Genomic DNA, 15,007 nt, shown 5'->3' on the forward strand with positions numbered 1-15,007 from the left:
CCCGGCCCGGCCGGGTCCCGGGGGTTCGGGGAGGCGGGGGTGGGGGTCGGGTTGGGCCGCAGGACCCCTCCCTCGGGAAGGGCGCGCCGGTGCCACCGCGGCGCGAGGGCCAAACAATGGGAGCGGCCGCGCCTGGGGAGCCGGGCCCCCGCCCCCCGCGGCCCTGCCCGCCCGGCCGGCCCCCGAGCGCCGCGGCCCGTGCCCGGCCCGCCGCCTCCTTCCCCTCCGCGGCCCGCCCGCCTCCCCCGGCCCCAGCCCCAGGCGCTGCCTCCCGCCACTCCCGCTGCCCTGCGGCCGCCGGCCCGCTATTCCGTTCGGACATTTTTTTTTCAATTTCCCTTTTATTTTCGGAAGTGGTAGAGATGTCTTACTTCAACTTTCATTGTAATTTGCCATTTCCCACCGGCAAATACTCCTCAGGAAACCCCAAATCTAGAGTCAATAGAGCAGATCGAATAAAACCTCTAACTTGAAACACATCTCGTGTTGTTTAACGCCCTGATGTCCTCGGAACTGCCCGAGAGCTCTCCTCTCCCCTCTCTCTTTATTTCAATACTGTTATTTTACACTCTCCATCAAACGCGTTTGGACCGGAGCAGAGGATGTGTCCGGCGGCAGGCAGCAAATCAGGTTTCCTCTTACGCCTCCGGGGACGAGGAAAAAGTAGAAGGTGGACGAGGCAGCTTCTAGGGAAGAAAGGCAACGCGATCCGCCGGGGACCCGGCCGGGTGCAGCCGGGGGCGTCGCGGGCCCGCGGCCTCCGAGCGGAGCAGCAGGTCTGGGGGAGCGAGGAGGTTTACACCGCGGGGCCGGGTGGCCGTGGGTCCGCGCACGCCGTGACGAGCAAGGACGGGGCAGCGGAGATTACTTTGCCTTCTCCGTCCCCCAAGAAAAAAAAAAAAAAAAAAGTTGGAGGGAGGCGGAGAGAACAGCCACCCTCATCTCCTCCTCGGGCTGCCGCGGAAAGGCTCGGGCCGCGGCGGCAGGGACCAGGCGCGGGACCGGGCTGACCAATGGAGTCAACAGGTCCAGGCCCCGGCCGGCCGAGGGGCCGGGCCGCCGGCCCCCTGCCCGCCCGTCCCCTCCCCCGCGGGCCGGCCGGCCCCGGGAAGCCGTTCAGCTGTCCCCGCTCCAGCGGCCTCTCGGCGGCCGCCCGGGCCCGGGCTGCGGGGTGGGGGCGGGGCGGGGGTTCCCCGCCGGAGAACCCTCCCCCGGGGCTGGCGGCGGGGGGGAGGGGACGGGACCGGGGACTGGAGGATTAAGGAGGACTCGAGCTCGGCACGAGCACGGCCCGCGCGAGGGATCCTGGGTAAAAAGTGGCCGCGCGGCACCAGGAGAGCGCGGAGAGGAGCCGGGGTCAGAGGTCAGGGCCCTGGAGCCCGGCCTGCAGAGCCCCCGCCCCACCCCCACGGGAACGCGGCGAGCGGGAGGGACCTTTTTGTTTTCGCCGGGCCTGCGAGCTCCCCTATTGACCGAGCTGCCTCTCCGGGGCCGGGGGAGAGGGCAGCTCCTCGCGGATCTCCTAACCCCACCCCCCTGCCACCACCAACACACCACCCAACTCTACCCTGCCCCTCCGCTCACGCCCCAGCCCCCCGGACCGGCTTGCAATAACGCAGTAAATTTGCTTTAACAACAAGTGGGGGTGGTTGCATTTACTCCTCCCTCTCCTCTCTCCTCCTCTCGCTGCGGCTCTTGACACTACTACAAACCAGGACTATAAACATAAACATGTGTCACACTGTAACTGGGCAGGTAATATACGCGTTTGGGGGAGGGGGGCTTGGTCGTCGCTTGGGGGGCAGTAAGAAATGTATTTCACGTGCTGGACGGTTTCGGGGGCTCCCCCCACACACCGATCCATTTATATAATGCCGACGGCACTCGGTCACTGACTCATTCAGCCACACAGACCCACAAAAGCAGACTTGCCAATAACCACCATACCCCCAAAGCAAATACATTTAAATACGAATCTCTCTCCTTGTCCAGCCACCGCTGCCATTTCCTCTGTCAGCAAAAAGTCGCGTCAAGACTTGAATCCCCTTTTCCTTTTAAAAATTATTTTCCAGATAGCAACATGGGGCATTTTTTTTTCCAACCTAAATAGTACACTGATCTCTCCCCATAGACAGTACCTACACATTTTGTGCGCAGAAAGCCTTTCAGACAGCAAGAAAGGTGATTTCAATGCTTGAGTTCGAAAACTGCAAGGCAAAGGTTATTTCTTTGGCTTTGCCTTCATGCATCTAGCAACTTCTGTGGTAAGTTGTTGCCACCGGCGTAGTGGAGAGTCGCCACAGCATGTCTTTATGATCATTATTTAGTCTGTATTTACAATGCCGCTCAACTTTTTTCTCATTCTCAGTTCGACAAGCCTAGCAATAACTACTTAAGGTAGAGGAAAGGGAATCCCCTGGAAAGGTTTTTGGCTTAAAACGGAGGGAGAGACAGAAAATATTCAGATGGAGAAGTGGTTCCCTTTGTTCTTTCATTGTTTCTCTAGGAACTGGTGAATACAAAGACAAACACTTACCTTCTCTTCTTTTTGCTCCAAAAAACAGTCGTTCCCATCAGCCTGAAAATACACAATCCACCTTGAAAGTAACTACGGATGTCGAGAGAGTTTGTATTTCATGCTTTTTCGCTCTCTGCCCTCTTTTAGCGTAGGATTAAGTTGCCGAGCACGTTGCTGCAGGCTGTAGCCCCTCGCCTTAGTGAATCGGTCACGTTTAGGACCCTCTAAGTCCATCCTAATTCTGCCTGTAGAATTGAGGGTATTGGAGCTCTAAACTTTCAATAGGGAAGGGGCCTGCGACTACCCAACAAACTTACAAATACCTGGACGTTTTTTACCACTTTATTTTTATATCACAATCACCAAATAGAATTTACCAAGAAATATTAGATCTTTCTTCGAAGAAAGTTTTTTTTTAAGTTTATTCTTAGCAATGCACTACTTAGATGTGGTAAAAGGCAGGTTTATATGGGCATTTAACTGAACGAGTGTGTTTTCCATAATGTTTGTTATGCCATGTATGTTTTTAAAACAAACAAAACACTACTAGAACTGAGGAAGAAAGAAAATAGAAGTTTGAAATATAATGTTGAGGAATGACTGAAAGAAAGGCTTTTTTTTTTACTGTAAATTTTGCCTCAAAAGCAAAAACTAAGCTTTTCAAAGTTAAAAGATTTAACCTTTACCCTATGATTTCAAAATAAAAAAGCGACTTTCATGGTTAGTATGTGATGTTTGTCAGTGTGTAGTGCCCAGCCTGGTGGGCATTCCTGTCCAAACCTTGTTTAAATCTGATTATGATGTGATTTGGTTAAGTCATGAATATGAAATGATCCTTGTGTATCCATAAATGTGAACTTGGGATTTTTTGATCTCCCGCTTTTTTGTGTGCGCCCAGTAGCTGCAGCAGTGGAAGACAGTGATTGGCTCCAGTGCTCCTCGGAGGATTTGGGCTGAAGCCAGGGGAACAGAACCAGAGGATTCCCCTCACAGAGGCCATCAGGCCCCACCAGGCCCCACAGGTCTTATCTTTCCCTTCTCCCCTCATGGGTGCTCACAATTTCAGTATGGCTTCAGCAGCCCATAGGTAGGCCTCAACACTTAGTGTCATCACTTCAGTCTCTACACATTTGGCCCTTGTGGAAAAAGAAAAAAAATGGGGCAACACAAATAATTTGTGGCTCTTGATATTTGTGTATTATATAATATATCAAAGTTGAACCCCACTTTCTCAGATTATTTTGGTTGTTGTTAATATTCAGGATCAATTGCGAGAGACCCTGGTGTCTCATAGGAAAATATTGTAACAAAACAAGATAATTGGGGGGAAAGGCTGTTGCAGTAGGAAAACTGGCTTTTCTTTGATAGCATTTAATTGGAATTAAAAGATTCTTGAGCTGTAAACATTCTTTATTTATTCAGCACACATGAGCAGGCATTGTTTTATCACCATCATAATTATGGTGTCCTTTAAACTAGCTGATAGCAGGAAAGATAAGGAAATGTGCCTGTAGATTCAGATCAGGTCTCCCTCCTTTTTTTTTCCCCCTCCCTCCCCCCTCTCTCCATTACCCCTCATTCCTTTCTTGGTCACTGAGTCCCCCATGGCCCTTGAGATGAGGAAAACAGGAAAATTTGGCCTAACCAATTTTTACATCATGAAAGTGATTTGTACCACACTCTCATTTGATGCAATCTATAACTTTCTAGTCTCCCATGTTTATAACTGCTTTTTAGTTTGCAATATCTGTTATCTGAAGAGTTGCTCACCTGTATAAAATTTTGTCCATTAAGGTTTGTTGCTTCACCTTTGTCTAATTCAGAAAGCACACTCTTAGGGCTTTTTTTGTGAACAAAGGCTCACAAAAAAACCCTTTACCTCCAAGGATTTGCAAATTTATAAAGGCTGCATAGAATTCAAGATGAGTCAGGGGGCAAAAAAAGGGTAGAAGGTCATTGCATTTTGATTATGGGTCAGTAGACAACATGGCATATACTGTGTCCCAAACTTCTGTTAAAAACAGAATTTTTAAATGCCTCACAACAGAAGGATGGGCCCTTTTGGAGATTTGCCATGATTTGTTTGGATGAGACAAAAAGAAAAAAATTAAGGAAAATATACTAAGTTATAATTTAAGTTGTTTTTTAATTTAGCCATTTCCTCCTCCTCTATTCTCAAGTTCTCCTCCCAAACAGCAAAGAACATGTGAGATTAGATAAATTTAGGTAAGAACTGCTATCACACAAGCTTTTATTGTCCTATATCCTCAATTAATTTTGCCATATGAGGCTTTGAATTATTATTATTTTAATCTTTGTTATAAGTATCATAGTTACTTTTGGCTAACAGCACAAAAAGCTGCTTTTATTCTCCTAACTAGTATACGTACATTGTTGAGGCCTTTGTGATGTTCCTTGGTCTTTTCTGTCTGAATTCACTTTGAACAAAATGTGTCCAGCAATCTTTAAAACAAATGTATATGGTGAAGATTTAGGCAGTGGGAATGGTGATGGGGGGAGGGGGGGTGCGGTGATCCCCATTTAAATTACGTATGTATGGATGAAAGCTTGGAAGGAAAAGGATTATTTTAATGCTCTTCAGTACTTTGATTATTTGACAGTTGTAGTGTAGAAATACAAAAGTACTCTTAGGTTTTCCTTCAGATTTTCAAAATAACTTTCCCCATTAGTAAACTATTTCTGCAAATTGCTATTGCATTTCCCAACTAGCCATTTAAAAGACTGTAAATGTCGTATGCATTACTTTGCCCCAGAAGAAAGAGGTCATACTGAATTGCAATGGTATTTAAACATGAAATACGGTAAAAATAAATCAAAATAGATCATCTAAAAGTAAATTTGGCACGTTCACACAGGATAAGTAAAGACAAATATGTTCATATCTTCATAGCCCATCCCTTTAAAACCTAAAAGGGCTGATTTTTTTTACAATAAATGTAGAAGTGAACATATAGAATGTATTTCTATCTGTATTTGTCACAGAAGGTTCTTCTTTAGCAAGCAGCTTTGTTTTCAAAGCTAAAATACTTTGTATTACAGTATATAGATTATGCATTCCTCACAGAGTAAATAATCACATTTAACTTACAAACTCAAAGCCTTTCATTATATATATATATATACCTAAATTCTCAGTAAGTAATTCCCTGGCCCCTCAGAGATGGATATGCACATAATGTTAATTTGGGCATATCCACCAACATATGTATATGAGTTTGAGAAACATAGAAGTTGATATATCTTTTCTTAAAAAAGAATTTGAATACAGTCCATCATCTGAATTGGGTTCATCTTTGATTGTAGAGGCAGCTGACATGGTCAACAAATTTATCAAAGAAATCCCCTGGCTTTTGAAGAATAGTACTTTATACATCTGGATCTGCACATCCAGGCAAAGTAAGTAAATTATTGCATAACTTTAAGCATAATTGATACCAGACACCTTTAATTTTTCATCCCCATTCTTTTGGCCAGCTTTCACATTAATAATCTAAGCCATAAATGTTGGTAGCTATTGATCGAACTCCCCTGTGTGCATGCAAATCCATCTTAAAGTCCCCTGCCTTTCATGTGTGAGCGCTCAGGGGCCTCTCCTAGATCTTTTTATGGGGATCGACCCCCAATGTGCCTGGAGAAGACCCCGGATATGCAACGTGGGCTGATGGCCACAAGAAAGCTGTCTGTCACATTCTCTCTGTGTGTATGTGTGTGAATGCGCGTGCTCACGCCTTCACACATACACACACACAAAACGATGGGGGAAGTTAAAGGAACAAAAGAATGTATTAGACAAGAAGAAAGATGTGTAATAGGAGTATTAAAAATGTATAAGTGTAAAGGTGTCTGGGTGCACATACGAAGATATTCCTATAAATTGTATGTCTAGACAAATTCCCAAGTCCCCCAGCCTTTATATTTCTCCTTTTGACCCACCAAATTGTACCCTTAGTTTAAAAAAATACTTAATATTCTACTAGTTTTTAAAACCACCTATATTGTCAGTATTTTAAAGATTGAAAGAGAGGAAGGGAGAGGGAAAGAAGGTAATTTTGAAACGGTTACTAAATCACGTTGCCATATGCAGGAGGAATAGGAGTGTGTGTGTCCGTGTGCGCGCACGCGCGCGCGGCCTAGTGCGCGCGCAGGCGCGCAAATCTAAATAGGAATCGAGAACTAGAACTACCTGCCCCCCCCCCCCCAAAAAAAAAAAGAAAGAAAAGAAGAAAAGGCGTGGGTGGGGGCAACGCTGTAGGCAACCTATTGTAATATCTTCTCAAAGGCTTTTTCCGAGTTTACTATTTCTTGGCTGTTTGACTCTGGTCGAAATCTTAAGGCTGGGGGAGGGGAATTGGACGGGAGTTGGGTGGGAGGAAGAGGCTGGCAGTATATAAGTGCATCAGGAGGAATTTTAAAACATTGTTGCTAGCAATTGAAAGACTGTGGTTATTCTACCTTAAAAAGCAAACATCAGCATCTGCTTTTCCTGGAAACTTTGCTTTCTGCTTAAACCTTGTGCATTTTCCCTCCTGTGAAAGTGAAAGAGAAAAACGCGGTGTGATGGATCCAGATGCAAAAGAAAGCCAACTCGGTGGATGGTATTAGCTGTGACGAGGCATTGTTCATTGCCGCCTGTGGGTTACGTTTAAAGCCTGAAATATCACGAGATCCATTCAATGATCCTTCTCTCATTCAAGGGACAAAAATGTAATTTGCTGTAGCTCTGATTTCTTGGATGGAAATGCTAGCCTTAGATTTCAAAGGCAAGAACTAGACATCGCGGTTTGTACACACATTGATTAAGTTGAAGAGCGGCGATTACATCTGTGCTGAGTGCAACAGTAGTCCAGGGCTGACTTTTCAAATCCCAACCTCTGAGTTACAGACTCTCTTAAATAGACTTCCTTAATTTCCGGATGCACTTCTTGAAATTCCCAATTCTCTTCAAAATTCCTGGGAAATTACAAGAGATCTAAGGGTGGGGGTGGGGCACTATGGCTGAGATTTCATGCAAACCACCTTTTTGTATAAGATTCCTCAGTTTTTATCTTTTTTCTATTTTGGAGCTATATCTGCTTTTGCTAGCCAGACCAGAGGAGTGAAAGCTGGAACTTCTGAACATGAAGGAAGAAATTATTGTACATTTTTTTCTTGCAGGCTCAGAAATATCCATTTATTCTTTTGACCTCACGGATGTCTATTTTTGGAGGAACAAGGAAACATAAATGCATGGGTTACATTTATGCTGTCGTTGCAAACACCTAAGGGTTAAGAAGATTTTGCCGAATTTTGCAAAGCAGCCAACAAACCGCCTTGGGATTGTGGTAACACAACTGGGAAGACCCTTGCTCTCATTTGGCAATATTTTGGATATCCTTAAAAATGACACCAAAATATGCCTAAATTTGAATAAGAAGAGGTTAAACAATATTGATATTCATCCAGTGATTTTTTTAAAAAAGCAGATGCTTGGCTTTCGTGGGGGGAAAATGAGAGTTGTGGAAGATTCATTTAAACTACCAAGTAAAAGCATCATAGATTACTGAAATAGTCTGCATTGTACATCAGCATTTTTTTTTTCACCGTTATTACGTAAAACCTCTGGAAGTACTTCGGGCGTTTTACGTTTTCTTTTCTTTGCTGCAGAAACGAGCTGCTCCCTGGAATTCTGACCTGCGGTGAACAGGACCTAGGCAAAGGCTGTGCTGGGGACTCTGGATCCCGTCCCCAGTCCAGCCTGGTTAATTGTGGAAAGTGTACACATTTCTAGCTTATCTATGCTTTGTTATGAGTCTGACGTGAAACTACCTCCTCCCTACGCCATCCCCCAGCAGAGAACCCAAATCCAGATGAATTGTTACAGTGTTTTGGAGCTGGAGCCCTGAACTGCTTCCTTGGTCAAATAACTTTGTTCCTGGTTGTAAAAAAAAAAAAGTATTGCAGGAGGAAAAAAAAAAAAAAGGAAAATCGAGCGAAATTCAAAACGTAAGTCCATACTGGGGCGGTTCACCGCGTGGGTTTAACTTTGGAGCTCGTAGCCGGTCTCCTTCCCCATTCCCATAAGGGAAATACCAGGCTATTCTGCACATTTTCACTTACGCTCCATTTTCCAAAGGAAAAGGGGGGTGGGGTGTATCTATTTAAGCTCGATAATGTTTTTAAAATGCTTTTCTTTGAAATAATAGCTGTAGCGGTAAAATGCAAATAAAGCAAAAAATAGGCAATATTCCTTTAAAGGCGAATATACAGGTTTTTTGTTTTTTTTTTTTTAAGCGTACACACACTGGTTCAGATGAAGTCTGTGAGTCAGGCTGTTTCTGAGCTCCGATAGTTTAATGGAAAGATTTATATACCAACTGTATTATTTACTTTGGGAGGGGAGGTGGCAGTATAAGGGTATGCTAATTAGTGGGAGATTTTGGGGGGAAGGGGTGGAATATCAATTTTTATTGCATCACCTGTCAGGAGTGTCCAATCAGCGTTGGCTTTAGGGGAATTAATTGATGAAGGTGTCTCCGGACGAGCTCACTTCACTCTGTCATTTTATTTGTAGCTAAAGCAGCGACGGGAATAGCAGCTGCATTTCTTTTCTCTTTCTCCCTTCACATTCCATTATCAAAGTGCTCCAATGGAGAAGGAAGAAATAGAGGGGCCCAGGTACTGATCTGCATCTGGGACTTACACTAACACACTGGCAGATCAGAAACCGGATGGTTTTTCCCCTCTCTTTTAAAAAAAAGAAAACCAAAAAAACAAAAAGGCAAGAATCAAGTTAGTGTAATTTCACGTTTGTTGGTTTTTTTTTTATGGCTTTTTTTTTTTTTTTTTTTGGTGTTTTTTTTCCCCCCCAATAATTTCGCCTAGAGTTTGGCACTCCCTTCGCCGGGAATAACAGTCTTTGTTATTTTATTAGCAGGATGCCTTGAGACACACGCAGCATCTGGTGGAGGATTAACATACATACATGTGTATGTATGCGTCACGTATATATTTGCTGCAAATGGTGGGGATCATTTAGTGCCCGAGATGGGAGACCTGAAGTCAGGTTTTGAAGAGGTGGATGGCGTGAGGCTCGGCTACCTCATCATTAAAGGAAAGCAAATGTTTGCCCTCTCCCAAGTCTTCACGGATCTGCTGAAAAACATCCCGAGGACGACCGTGCACAAGCGCATGGATCATCTGAAAGTGAAAAAGCACCACTGCGATCTGGAGGAGTTGCGGAAACTCAAGGCCATCAACAGCATCGCCTTCCACGCCGCCAAATGCACGCTCATCTCCCGGGAAGACGTGGAAGCGCTCTATACCTCCTGCAAAACCGAGCGGGTCCTCAAGACCAAGCGCAGGAGGGTCGGCCGGGCCCTGGCCACAAAGGCGCCGCCGCCGGAGCGCGCCGCGGCCGCCGCCAGCCCCCGCCCGGCTTTCTGGAAGGACCGGCACCAACTTTGGCGGGGCCTGAGCGGAGCCGCGCGGCCCCTGCCAATCAGCGCGCAGTCCCCGCGCCCGGGCGCCGCCGCCGCGCGCCCCGCCGCCCATCTACCTCAGATTTTTAGCAAATACCCGGGCTCGCACTACCCAGAAATCGTGCGCTCGCCTTGCAAACCCCCTCTAAACTATGAAACTGCCCCGCTCCAGGGAAACTACGTCGCTTTCCACTCGGACCCGGCTTATTTTCGGACTCTGCTGTGCAGCAAGCACCCGGCCGCCGCGGCCGCCGCTGCCGCCGCCGCCGCTGCCGCCGCCGCCGCCGCCGCCGCCTACTACCAGGCTTCGGCGGCCGGACCCCAGCCCAAGGCGGCGGCGGGCGCCGCCGGCGGCCCGGTGAGCTCGACCTATCGCTGCAAGCGCAAGCGCGGGGCCGCCAAGGACTGCCTGCTCGCGCCCCACGCCAGCGCCCGCCGCCTGCTGCTGCTGCCCAGGTCCTACAAAGCCAAAGCGGCCACGGCGGCGGCCTCCGGGGCCACTTGCCTGGAAAGGTTTCATCTGGTTAACAGCTTCTGCCCACCTCCCCACCACCACCACCACCACCACCACCACCACCATCACCACCACCACCACCACCACCGGGCCCAGCAGCCGCTGCAGAGTCACCACCCCCCTCATCACCACCGGCCACAGCCCCATCTGGACAGCTTTCCCGAGAGTTGCAGCAGCGACTCGGAGTCCAGCTCCTACTCGGACCACGCAGCCAACGACTCGGATTTTGGCTCCAGTTTGTCCAGCTCCAGCAACTCTGTGTCCTCGGAGGAAGAGGAGGAGGGAGAGGAGGAGGAGGAGGAAGAGGAGGAGGAAGAGGAGGGGGTCACTGGGGCCTCGGATTCCAGTGAAGTCAGCTCGGAGGAGGAGGATTCGTCCTCGGAATCGGACTCCAGCTCTGGCTCCAGCCAAGTGTCAGTGCAGAGCATCCGTTTCAGGCGCACCAGCTTCTGCAAGCCGCCCAGCGTGCAGGCGCAGGCCAACTTCTTGTACCATCTGGCCTCCGCCGCCGCTGCAACCCACCCCGCTGCTTTCGAGGATGCCGGCCGACTTCCCGACCTCAAGAGCAGTGTCAAAGCGGAGTCAGCGGAGGAATGGCCTCTGCCGAGCTGGGCTCCCAAAGCGTCTCCGGTGTACTGCTCCGCCAGCCTGGGGAGTTGTTTCACAGAGATAAGGAACGATAGGGTATCTGCGATTACATTCCCACACTCTGAAATTTCCAGTACTGTGAAGAGAACTGACCTGACAATTAACTGCCTGGCAGAGGGGGCCTCTTCACCTAGCCCAAAGACAAACAATGTATTTCCACAACAAAGAATACTCCGGGAAACTAGGAAATGCCTGCAAGCAACTCCTACTACACACTGTGCAGGTAACAACACAATAGCTGCTAGGTTCTTCAACAAGGATTCTTCACTAGCAGCAGCAAATTCAGAAAAAGACTCCAAAATCCCCCCTTGTATTGAATTTGCTACGGATTTGCCCTCTTTGCAGACTGATCCTGGAGTGGATGCAGCAGCAGCAACGAAAGCAGAGAATCCCTGCACTGACACAGGCGACAAGACACTGCCACTTCTGCACAATATTAAAATCAAAGTCGAAGACAATAGTGCTAATGAAGAATATGAACCTGACCTTATTACCAATAAGCTAAAGTGCGAGTGCAATGATACAAAGGGTGAGTTTTACAGTGTGACTGGAAGCAAAGAGGAGGATGCCTTGCTAACCACAGCCAAGGAAGGGTTTGCATGCCCTGAAGAAGAAACTCCTTCCTTAAAGCCACTGGCTCTGAGACAGGGCCTATCATGCACTTTAGGTTCTCCAAAACCTGAGGATGGGGAATATAAATTTGGTGCCAGGGTGAGAAAAAATTACCGGACACTAGTCCTGGGAAAGCGACCTGTACTTCAGACACCTACAGTCAAACCAAATTTGAAATCAGCTAGAAGTCCTCGTCCTACAGGTAAAACTGAGACACATGAAGGAACACTGGATGATTTTACAGTTATAAACAGACGCAAAAAGGTAGCCAGCAATGTAGCGTCAGCAGTGAAAAGGCCATTTAATTTCATGGCAAATTTTCCTTGTCCACCATCACTCACTATTGGGAAGGATGGGGATTTGTGGCCTGCATATTCCTTAAACACCACTAAGGATTCCCAACCTCCTCACAAGGCCCATCCTATCTGGAAATGGCAGCTGGGCGGTTCTGCAATACCTCTTCCACCTAGTCACAAATTCAGGAAATTTAATTCATAAAAGTGTTTTGGAAGATATTTTCTTGAACCATATTACCTTCCTTTTGTTGTAAACTGCACAGGATGGTTTGTACAAGTCCATTAATATGTTACACCCCTTTTGGAGTCCTGGTTTATCACATTTTGAAGACAGAAATCGGATTACTTTTTTTTTTTTTCCCCATTGTGGGTTTGTGTTTTTTTTTTTTTTTTTTTTAGTAGGGTGGGGGTGGGGTGGGAGAATGCTTGGTTTACATTCCACAGACTACTTCAGGCTAAAGACTCAAGTAAAACTCAGTTATTATGGTAGAGCTGGAACACTTTACTGTTTTAATGCTAATAATGCACCCGGTACCTCAATTCAACTGCTACAAATAAATGTCAAAAGGTTGAATAATAAATATTACAATGAGCCATTAAGTTTATGCACTAGATTTCAGACCTGAAAGTGTAACTTCATTCAGTGAAAGTTTGTTAGGTTACATAGTTACACAGTGAGGTAGCAAGAAGTTCCTGGGAGCCCAAAATGTTCTCTTCTGGAGCTCCTTTGTGGGGTATCTTTTTCCTTTTCTCCCCTCATTCCCTCTCCAAAAGTAGTTGCACTTAATTTCTCCTTTTTTGAGTGGAAAGATTGGGGAGTCTTGATTGAATGCTGGTAAAAGCTGCCTCATATATACTGAGTAAAATAAATATGAGATTGTATTTCTTTTGTAAAGGGTGTGATTTTACTTTTACAGCCACTCCTTGCAATTGGAAGAGTCCTTTTTGTGTTCTCACCCAAATGCTTTACATAAGGTGACTAGTACCTTCGTCCTGCTTACCTTGTAATCTGAACATGACTCCTCAAGCTTGCAAAACAATTAAAATTCAAACTTGCAAAACAATTAAAACATTTCTCTTAAGGGCAGGATATTTTATGGTCTGACTCCTCATGGTGTCAAAGCATTAAAAACTCCCAAGAAAAGTAAAATGAATCACAGTTGTAAGAATACCCCAAATAAAAAATAACAGTTATTTCAGGGCTTTTTGGTACTAGAACTCAGGCACTTGGATTTTATTACATTTTACTTTTTCTGCATCTCTCTAAACTTCTGTTTTCAGACCATCCTGTGTATAGAGCAGGAGAGTTTCTACTGCAAGTGACAATCAGAGGTGACTATCTATGTTTGCACTTAAAATCAAAGTAGTTCAACATGCAAATGGCTAGGGTCTAGCCCTTGGTAAGGGCCATGCTGGTGTACTATGTTGTGATGATGGAAGCAGTAAATCAAAATTATGGAAATTTGCACTGTTGAAAAGCATGCTTTAGCTTTATTTTCAATTAAAAACACTGTTTAAAATTCCTGGTTCCATACATTTCTACTTATTCCAGATTGAAGAATGGTTAACAGAAATGAATGGTTTTGTTGACATTTTCACTTGTAATGTTTTTGCCTGAAAGAAATGCATTTATTGGGTGTAGTGTTTTGTTGTAATACCATTTGATGATGCCAGTGAGTTTCTGTGCAAAACACTGGTAGATTTCTTCCTAAATGAGGACAAAACTTTATAAACTTGGTACAAAGCAAGTGCAAAAAGTTTCAGGTTTAAGAAAGTGAAGCAGAGATCAACTGCTATTTTAATGAAAGTTACATCTAATAAATTTTGGTCCACCTCCCTTAGCCTCACAAATTATGTATCTCAGATCTTTGCCATCTGAAACTTAAGGAGCTGCATCTATAGATCATAAATCACAAAACAAAACAAAACATCAATGAAATGTTTACTGTGTGAATTTAAGTCACTATTTCTCATGGAAATTCAGTCTTTTTCCCCCTTAACCTTTTAATTCCTACTCCCTTTGAAACTTTTCTTTTGTCTATAAATGTTTCAGATAGATCTGGATGATCTCAGCCCTAATTGCTGTATATGCTCTGTGGTTTGACTCTTATTGTAAAAGACAGAGGCTGAGCATACCTGCATCCAAATACATTTGGATGGAGTAAACAGATGCTTTGAACTGCCTCCCTTCCTTTCCTTCTTGAATGTTGCCAGATGTAAGTGCACTGGATCCCATTTTATTGGCACGATAGATACGGTAAAAGCAAAAAATTGGGGGATGTTATCCTTGACTTCATGTTTGTGCCTAATTCCAAAGACCAGTACAAGTTACAGTTAAAGCACCAGAAAGCTGAACAATTGGCTCCTCAGTCTGCGTTCTTTCCTCTTTGGAAGGCAATACAGAAACTGGGTGCAGTGAGTTGTCTTACAAAGTCAATCTATAAAAAGTGTGACATGCACACACTGGAAGTCTGTCATTTCCAGTCTTTACTGCTAAGTCAAGAAAGTTCAAAATATGATGACTACTATATTTAGACTAGGACTTTTCTTATTGGTTATGGAATCACTGTTAGGAAATTATAAATTGAGAATATATTTGAAGCCTACAGATCTTGGGTGTGGGGGACCACGAGATGGAGTAGGCATGCTTTAAAACAAATGCGCCCTATAGAATTTCTGACATAAAATATCAGCCTCCAGCTTTGACACTTGGTCTCCAGTCCTCAGAGAATCAATAGTTTCAGTTTATGGGAGCTGGAGAATGAGCAGCATGGAGGCCCAGGCATTCCAGAGTGATACCATCAAAAGGAAAGAAATTAAGTAGTCAACACAAATTTCACCCCACAGTACTCCTACAAGCCAGCCAACCACAGCAAAACTTTGAGTTGGGGCTTCTGTTGGGAAAGTGTACCAAATGGTATTCAGTCACTTGCAAATACAA

The 15,007-nt window shown here is 45.5% G+C and overlaps 1 protein-coding gene across 1 annotated transcript; it reads left to right on the forward strand.

Annotated features, from left to right (window-relative positions):
- Positions 1-8,260: 8,260 nt before the first annotated feature.
- On the forward strand, positions 8,261-12,402 carry SKIDA1 (SKI/DACH domain containing 1). The gene is made up of 2 exons (XM_079776635.1): positions 8,261-8,521; positions 9,450-12,402. The coding sequence occupies exon 2, from the start codon at positions 9,563-9,565 to the stop codon at positions 12,266-12,268; it is 2,706 nt and encodes a 901-aa protein (XP_079632761.1). The 5' UTR covers positions 8,261-8,521; positions 9,450-9,562; the 3' UTR covers positions 12,269-12,402.
- Positions 12,403-15,007: the final 2,605 nt, after the last annotated feature.

The sequence above is a fragment of the Cnephaeus nilssonii genome (genome assembly GCF_951640355.1).
Source record: "Cnephaeus nilssonii genome assembly, chromosome: 1".
NCBI lineage: Eukaryota > Metazoa > Chordata > Mammalia > Chiroptera > Vespertilionidae > Cnephaeus > Cnephaeus nilssonii.

Coding starts and splice junctions, on each gene's coding strand:
- SKIDA1 (XM_079776635.1), top strand. CDS start 9,563: ATGGGAGACCTGAAGTCAGGTTTTGAAGAGGTGGATGGCGTGAGGCTC.